The 8,891-nt window shown below is 49.9% G+C and overlaps 1 protein-coding gene across 2 annotated transcripts in view; it reads right to left on the reverse strand.

Annotated features, from left to right (window-relative positions):
• Positions 1–8,891, reverse strand: part of Cerk (ceramide kinase) — a 46,469-nt gene that overhangs the window by 20,429 nt on the left and 17,149 nt on the right. Inside the window, exons 1-3 of one of the 2 annotated variants that reach the window (XM_029548192.1) lie at positions 7,935–8,006; positions 5,304–5,417; positions 4,429–4,551 (exon numbers count right to left, since the gene is read on the reverse strand). In XM_029548192.1, the coding sequence (XP_029404052.1) occupies positions 4,429–4,551; positions 5,304–5,328 (148 nt within the window). In that variant the 5' untranslated portion in view covers positions 5,329–5,417; positions 7,935–8,006. Of the gene's footprint in view, positions 1–4,428; positions 4,552–5,303; positions 5,418–7,934; positions 8,007–8,891 lie in introns of those variants that run through there. The other variant, XM_021216530.2, reaches the window with a different exon arrangement.

Below are 8,891 nucleotides of genomic sequence, written 5' to 3' on the forward strand. Positions count from 1 at the left end.
TACAGTGTGTTGAGTGGAGCATGAGACAGAGTGGTTGTGGAGCATGAATTGGGCCTTACATAAAAGGTAAAAGGAGAGAGATGGGTGGGGAGGGGAAGGAGAAAGAAAAAAGGAAAGGGAGGGAAGAAAAAGAGGGAGGGAGGGAGGGAGGGAGGGAGGGAAGGAAGGAAGGAAGGAAGGAAGGAAGGAAGGAAGGAAGGAAGATAGATCAAACCTTGAGGGAAATTCAGGGGGTATGAAGGTTTCAAAATCTGACAGGCATGGTGGTACACACCTGTAATTTCAATACTTGGGAGCTAGAGGTAGGAAGATCAAGAGTTCAAGGCCAGCCATGGCTACATAGAAAATCTGAGGCCAGCCTGGGGTATATTAGACCTGCTTGAAAAATGAACAAGTGAAAGCAAATACAAAATGAAGAGAATCATACTACGTCTGTTCCACATTTTATCATTTCAAGTTGTATCAGAAAACCCAGGCACAGGGCCAAGGAGATGGCTTGGTAAAGTGTTTGCTGCGCACACAGGAGGATCTGAGTTCAGATTCTCTGTACCTACAGAAAAGCCAGGGGGATGCTGGGCAATCGTGGCGCACGCCTTTAATCCCAGCACTTGGGAGGCAGAGGCAGGTATATCTCTGTGAGCTCCAGGCTAGACCGGTCTAACATAGTGAGTTCCAGGACAGCCAGGGCTACAAAGAGAAACACTGTCTCAAAAGAACAACCACAACAATAAAAAGAAAAGAAAGGAAGAAAGGGAAGAAGAAAAAAGAAAGAAGGAAAAAAAAAAAAAAACAGTCTCCATTGTATGTGACTTTTTCCCAAAGGACCGGGGGTGGGGGGGAGGCATTTCTGAGTGATTCATAAGAAGTTACTGTGACCTCCGAGGCAAAACCAGACAGGGATGTCACGGAAAGGAAGTCACAGGCGTACTTCTCCCTGAACCTAGATGAGAAACTTCTAAGTGAGGTTTCAGGAAGTCAGATGCAGTGATACAGAGAGGGGCAAAGGTCACCGGCAGGTTGGCCGCTCTGGGAAGAGCGTTAACAAGCTGTCCCAGAGTAGGAAGTCCTTAGATCCAACACTTGTGGCCACCCTGCCCCCAGCAGTCCCCTTCTGGGATGACTGGGATTCTTAGAAAGGAATCCACTGTGGTGAGGAAGCTGACAGGTCCCTTGTATTCCCTGTGGTGTGTCCCCCAGGTCAGGACTGAGATAGCTGGTGTTGCCGTCACACTGCACTGGAGGCCCAGCCTGGGCAGCACTTATAGGAAGGGACAAAGAAGGAGGTGACCCATGCAAACCTTAGAACCAATAAGCAGATCTGTCAAGGACAATCATGAACTTCTATTAAATGTCTACAAGCAAGCAAACCATGGATCAGGTATGCTACTACATTCCTATAATCCTAGCACTTCAGAGGCCGAGGCAGGGGGATCGTGAGTTTGAAGCTTTGAACTTGAAGCAGATAGTGAGAACTCTCACCAGAGAACACACAACAACCGGCCTGTGAAAACAAATGAACGTATGAAGCATAAAAGCAGGTCTAGTTGTTTAGACCTCCCCAGGGTCACGGTGACATCTGGGAAGGAGTGGGGGCCTAGGGACTCACTGAGTGGCCTGCCGTGCTGTTACAGAGTGCTCAGTGTGAAGGCCCACACACTTAGATTACAACCACTTCTCTGTCTGTTTCAAGAAAACATTAAAGCAGGGCTGGGGAGGAGGCTCACGGAGAAGAGCTCTTGCTGTTCTTGCAGAGGACTTGAGTTCAGTTCCCAGCACCCACACAAGGGCTCACAGCCTTCTGTTGCTCCATTTCCAGGGAATCCAGCACCCTCTTCTGGACACTGTGGGTACTGCACATAAAGGATGTGTGCGTAAAATAAAAATAAAGACTTTAAAAAATACATTTTAAAAAAAAACCTCTCTAGGGTTAGAGAGATGGCTCAGTGGTTTAGAGCACTTTTTACACAGAAGACCTGGGCTTAATCCCAGCACCCATATGGTGGCTCACAAGCACCGTAACAATTCCCGGGTAGGGCGGATGCTTGCTTCTGACCTCTAGGAGCATGGTGCACACGCATACCAGCAGATGGAACATTTAGACACACAAAATAAAATGAATGCATGTGAAGAAGAATTTTAAAAATATGTTAAGCAGGGCTGGGGAGACGGTGCATTTGATAACATGCTTTCAAAGCAAGCGCCAGAACCAGTTCAGTCACCAGGAGCTATGCTCACAATTTTCCAAGAGCTAGGTGTTGGCACACACACTTGTGATTGTGATCCCAGTGCTGAGGTGGTAGAGACAAGTGGATCCCCTGGGGACAGCCAGCCTCAGCTATTTGGTGAGTGTCAGGCCAGTGAGAGACACTGTCTCAAATAAAAGTTGGGAGACTCTGGAGGAATGATATCTGAGGTTATCATCTGGCCTCCACACTGGCATGTGCACACACACACCTACAGATAGTGTGATAGACAGACAGACAGACAGACAGACACACGCAGCAATAATAGAACTAGAAGCTAAAAGTGGAACAGTTGAGCACAGACTCATGTGCTGTTTTGTGGATGTGAGAGTCTTCTGTGAGCTACAGAGAAAGAATAAAACGTCCAGTGGGCCAGGTGGTGGTGGCAAATGTCTTTGATCCCAGCACTTGGGAGGCAGAGGCAGGCGGGATCTCTATGAGTTTGAGGCCAGCCTGGTCTACGGAGTGAGTTCCAGGACAGAGATACACAGAAAAACCTTGTCTCAAAAACAAACAAATAAACAGAACCCCAGTATTCTGGGGGAGTCAGAGCCTACAGACTCAAGTCTGACTGAAGTGTGTGGAAACAAGACTGGGGTGGGGAGAGGCAAGCGGGGGTGGGAGGGAGGGGGAGAAGGAAGGGTCTGGAGACCAGAAAGCAGAAGAAACCGGGACAGCACAGAGAGTGGTAGCCAAGGGACAGAGCTAGCAACAGAAGGTCTAAAAACTCAGGGTGACCTTAGTGGGTAGCAGCGGGGAAGCCAGTCCCAGGGCAAAACGGAATTTAGAAAACCTGTTCTAACCACCCTAGGGTGATGAAAGAAGTGTTTCAGGAAGAGGCCCTGGAGTTCAGCTGTATGATCCAGTTTCTCTCCTCTCTCCCTCCCTCCCTCCCTCCCTCCTGTTCCCTCTGTCTCCCTCTCCCTTCCCCCTCTCCTATTATATTATATTATATTATATTATGTGTGTGGAGGTGAGGAGACAATTTAAAGGGAACTGGTTGTCTTTCTCTGGCATATGGGTTCTGGAGATGGAAGTGAACTTGTCAGTGGCTGTCCCCCTTTTCTCTTGTCCCTGCCCCCCACCCCACAGCCCTACCCCCACCTCCCATGCTTAGAGACAGTCTCACTATGCAAAACGGGCCAGCATGGAATTGAAATGCCCTGCCTCCCTCCCAAGCGCTGGGATCTCAGATATGTGCCATTATGCTGATTTTTTTGTTATAACTCACTTTGTTTTTGTTTCCTTTTTATTCCTTTAGTGTGTGTGTGTGTGTACGGCATGTGATCGCACATGTATGCCTAGCTCACACCAGTGCACATGCAGGATGTGAGGGACTCAGAGCACAGCTTGAAGGACCTGGCTCTCTCCCTCCACCACATAGGTGTCTTGGGGCTTGAACTCATGTCCTCTGTGTTGGTGGCAAGCGTTTTTTACCCACTGAGCAATCTCAATGGCCCTACAGTTTACTTTTTAAAATTCATCTATCAGCTGGGTGGTGGTGGCACGAACCTATAATCTCAGCGCTTGAAAGGCAGGGACAGGTGGATCTCTATGAGTTCCAGGCCAGCTTGGTCTATAAAGTGAGTTCTAGGATAGCCAGAGATGCACAGAGAAACCCTGTTTCAAAAATAAATAAATAAAGTAAAAATTTAAAAAATCATATACTAGTTTAACTTCCCAAAAGGTAAAAAGCTATTGTCCAAGACTAAAGATTAGCTGTTGCCTTTGTACATAAAATTATAACATGACCCAGTGTTAGGGGTGCAAAAAGAACAGGCCACCATGCTTAAAGTGGTCCCTTGGCTCCCATGAAACGAGGCACTGGGCTCTGCGGCCCTTGAGAGGCTACACTCCCAGAAAGTAAGAGGTCGTTCTCCCACATTCTGTCCAGTCCTCATTTACACCTAGAAAATATTGGCACCCACCCCACTTCAGAGAAAGATAATGAAGCTCTGGGGCCTAAGGGATTTGCTCCAGTCTCACTACTCATAAGCAGGGACTGGGTAGGACTGCAGCTGCAGAGTCTGCGCCCCCCCCCCCCGCCCCCACTGTGACTCTCTAAGCTGGAAACAGAAAAACAAAGCAAAGGGATCCATCACGTCCACCTGGGTCAGGTCACTGAGTCCCGCGTGCCACCACAGCTGTGCTGCCTGGCAACAAATCCGAAAGCTCGCCCACGTACTCAGGCTCTCCAGCAGCCCACGGAGGGTCTGCAGCCACAGGTGACACAGCTGCTCGTCGGCGCTCCAGAAGGTCACCGGTGCCCACTTCCAGCGGTGGTGTCGTACTCGCTTCACACGGTGGACTGCACAGAAAACCAGCACTGGTTAGCAGCGTCTACAGCTACGGAAGGGGGAGACCTCAGGGCTGCGCTAACCCCATAGCTGTCTCTTGTCTCCACTCCTCATCTCGCTGCAGAAATGCCCAGATGGCCAAACCACCACCTTGAGTTCAGCTGTGCTCCCCTTGCAAAAGATCACCCCAACAAGGCTGGTTAACAGTTTACACCCCCTTTGTAGAGGCTCAGAGGAGGGCAAGAGATCCTCACTTGAATATCCCGTTGCCCTGTACCACTGGGCAGTGCTGTGCATGGTCAGGGGGCGGGGCCAGAGTATATAGAGGTGGGGGTGAGGGTGGGGGTGGGAGGAGACTAAAGCTGAGGCTCAGGCTATGTGGTTATAAGGGAAACCAGATCCCCCTATTGGAGGAGGGGCACCCACACCTTTGTAAGTCCTCATCTAGGCTCTGTAAAGAAGCCCAACAAATTCATCAGTTTCCCCAAGAGCGAACTTCGGTGCTAAATTGCCTGGGTTTGTCCTTGAGACGTTGGGAGGAGGTAGAATTTTAGCAACACAGGGAGAGACAGAGAGCCCTTTACACTCAAGTTTCCCTAACCCCAAAAGCAGATGTTGAATAATTGCTATCGGAATCTATGAAGATGAGCCAGTCACTGGCTTTGATAAGTACCCTTATCCGCGGTCTTCATGGAGCTAACTGGGGTGGGGTGGGGGACAGGGGAGAGCTTGGGGGAGTTGGCAAACACTGAGGCTCCCTCACCTGTGAATGCGAACGGATTTTCCATTTTATGCCACCGGCCACTGGAGGCATGTTTCTCGCAGTCATCTTTTTCCTCAACAGCGATGATCTCCGACACTAGTACCGAGCGGGCATCTACAAAGACAGCACACTTAGACCGGAGGACCCATCGGAGCTACACGGACAGAGGCCCCCAACTCCGAAGGCTGCGCATACTCGTTCCTACACTCATTCGATAACCCCAAACACAAAGGAAGGCGAGGGTTGTCAAGATGGCTCCGTGGGTAAAAGTGCCTGCCACGGAGCTTGATGACCTGCGTGGAATCCTGGGATCTGCAGGGTGGAAGGGGAAACCAGCTTCTCCAGGTTGTCCTCTAACTTCCCCGAGCACACCCTGGCACGCGCCCTCTCCCAATAAATAAACTGCAATCTTTTTTTTTTTTTTTTTTCTTCTTTTTCCTTTAGAAGAAGGCAGGCAGGCAGGCAAGCAGGAAGGTTAGTGGTCATGCCACTCAGAACAAGAGGCAGCTTGGTGTCATCGGAGGGCAGACTGGAGCTGTGGCCCCCCTTACATGGTCTGTTCAGCCATTTAAGCCACAAGTGCTGATTGCTGAGTCAGCGATTGTACTATGTGAAGCGCGTTCTGGACATGTTCTCTGTTCTGAGGCCGAAAGTGGCTCAGAAATCCAAGAGGGGGACTGGAGAGATGGCTCAGTGGTTAAGAGCACTGTCTGCTCTTCCAGAGGTCCTGAGTTCAATTCCCAGCAACCACATGGTGGCTCACAACCATCTGTAATGGGATCTGATGTCCTCTTCTGGGGTGTCTGAAGACAGTAACAGTGAACTCATATAAATTAAATAACCAAATAAATAAATCTTTAAAAAAAAATCCAAGAGGGATAGAAGACACATAATACAGGGTGCCAGGGCCACCAAAGTATGTGAGAGTCGGGGTCCAGCCTGTGGAGAAGTGTTCTGAGGAGGCTGGGCTCTGATTGGATGCAAGAAGATGGGAAGACTTGGGCCCAGAGTAGCTTTTTCTCAACCTGTGGATCAAGACTTCTTTGGGTTGTGTCTCAGATATTGGATATTTACATTACAATGTATTTATTTATTTGGGATTTTTTTTTCGAGACAGGGTTTCTCTGTGTAGTCCTGGATTTATTTATTTATTTATTTGTTTTTTTTTTGTTTTTGTTTTTGTTTTTTTTTGAGACAGGGTTTCTCTGTGTAGCCCTGGCTGTCCTGGAACTCACTCTGTAGACCAGGCTGGCCTTGAACTCAGAAATCCGCCTGCCTCTGCCTCCCGAGTGCTGGGATTAAAGGCGTGCGATTCTTAACAGTAGCAACATTATAGTTATGAACTAGCAATGGAAGAATTTTATGATGCAGGGGCGTGGATCACCACAACTTGAGGAACTGTATTAAAGGGCTGTAGCATTAAGAAGGTTGAGAACCACTGGCTTAGAGAATCACAGCTCCAGGCAATCTTTTGGTTTGATTCTGTCGCTTTGAGTTAAATATGGTCTTTCTAGATATCCCAGATTAGCCACGGACTCTCAATCCTCCTGCCTCAGCCTCTTGAGTGCTAGGATTATGGGTGTGCCCCGTCATGCCTGGTGCCTAACAATCTCTAACCCAGTAGCCCAGAGAGAGGCAGACTGATCTAAACTTGTTTGACGCATGCTGTAATTACTTGACTTGGATCAAAAGGAAGTTCTAGGCTGGGCACACAGCCATGGGAAATAACAGGTTCTGACAGAAGCTGTGGGCTGAGGCTATGCCGCGGGTTGGGGGGCAGAGAAGATTACAGACAGCAGCATCTTTGAACACAGGCTGGACTCTGAATGCTTCTTTATGAATCACCTTGTATTTCTGTACAGATGAGCATTGCTACCTGCTGGCTTCCTAGGTTGGCTCTCAACCCTGCAGTCTAGCTAGAAAAAAATCCCGAGGCTCTGCCAGCAGCCAAATTAGCAGGCCATGCTGTGGCAGCGTCTGTGATCCCTTTGTGGTAGTTTCCACCCCCACCCCCACCCCCAACCCTGAGTTGGTGCCATTGAAATTGGATCATCAGAACCTAGGAAGGTTCGATCTGAGTCATGAAAGGATTGTAGTCGTGCCCCCCAGAATCCCCAGAGGCATACACACTGGGGAGGGGCTGACCTGAGCAGGATCAAGCCCATTGCAACATGGACCCTGTGCCCACCCTGGGTCTGGGGCTACCCTCAGCATTCCACAGGTAGCTGCCTCCTGGGGTTCCCATTTTTACACCATTGTGCCTCCAAAATTCAGTTTTTAGCTGCTTCTAATTCTCCCCTCCCTAGTCCTCCCCTTCCCCCACTCCCACAGCTCCTCCTTACTCCTGTGGCAGACACTACCCAGTACAGGCCCTGTGGCAGACACCTATCTAGGCAGCAAGTAGCTTTGCCACCAGCATCCAGTTCTCCGACATGGCCCCTCCCTTCTCCTGCAACTTACCCATCTCCCCCATTTCTGGGGGTGTTGACCTGGCCCTCATGGAACCTCCTCCAAATCCTGCCCAGCTTGTGACCCTGCACCCAACTCCCTGTTCCCACCTGACCTCTGACTGCCTCCTTCCTGCAACACCAGGAGGTGACAGAGGCACATCTCTGTCCTGTTATGGCTTACCTGCCAGGCGCACAACAGGTACTCAACAGACTTGAGGCAGCAACCCTTTGATAAAGCCACCTGTGCTTTGAGTCTAGAACCATTGAGGGCAGACTTCAGGCATTTCCCAGTGCCCCTTATTCATAACTGTGACTGTTCCTAAGAATCAGGTGACAGAAGTCACAGCTGCTAAGTGGAGTGAGATAAGCTTCTGACACTCAGAAGACTAAGAGGCAACAGTGTTACATCACAAAATAACCAAAGTGTGCCAGTGACAGTTGGACAACTCTCTTAAGAGTGTGCCCACGAATCATGCTTCATCTTACATATTCAGAGGGAGTCTCAGACCAAGGAAGAAGAGAACAGTGTCCTAATGTCCCTAATGTCACATGCTCTGCTGGCCAGACCCCAAAGGCCATGCTGCACCAGGGACCCCACAAAGCCACGCAGCCCACGTACATTCCACAGCTGCTATGGCATACAAGCCACACCACGGCTCATGTGACACTGGCACTGTCCCTTGGTGGGAACAAAAGCTCTAAAACCAGCACTGTTTATATCCCCACGAGCATAACCGGATGGGTGAATTGGGAGGCGGAAAAACATCGAACTAGAGTAAGTCACATGCGCTGTCACGAGGGACTCAGGCCTGGCGGGGGAAGGGGCTGGGGAGATCTTGTGATCAAGCTAGTGGTTCAGGAGCTTCGGAGAGAACTACAGTAGGAAGAGGGTAGGCCAAGAAGCTGTGAGGGACAAGGAGTCAGGGATGCAGGGGGAGAGGGGCTCTAGGATGGGAATGCCATACAGGGTGTAGGAGATGGTAGCATCTCCCTGCTAGGGACTGGGCGGAGCTAAGGGAAGGGAAGCAGTGAGGACGGTTCGATAAAAATGACCTACAGAGCCGGGCGTGGTGGCGCACGCCTTTAATCCCAGCACTCGGGAGGCAGAGGGAGGCGAATTTCTGAGTTCGAGGCCAGC

The sequence above is a fragment of the Mus pahari genome, chromosome 17 (assembly GCF_900095145.1).
Source record: "Mus pahari chromosome 17, PAHARI_EIJ_v1.1, whole genome shotgun sequence".
Lineage (NCBI taxonomy): Eukaryota > Metazoa > Chordata > Mammalia > Rodentia > Muridae > Mus > Mus pahari.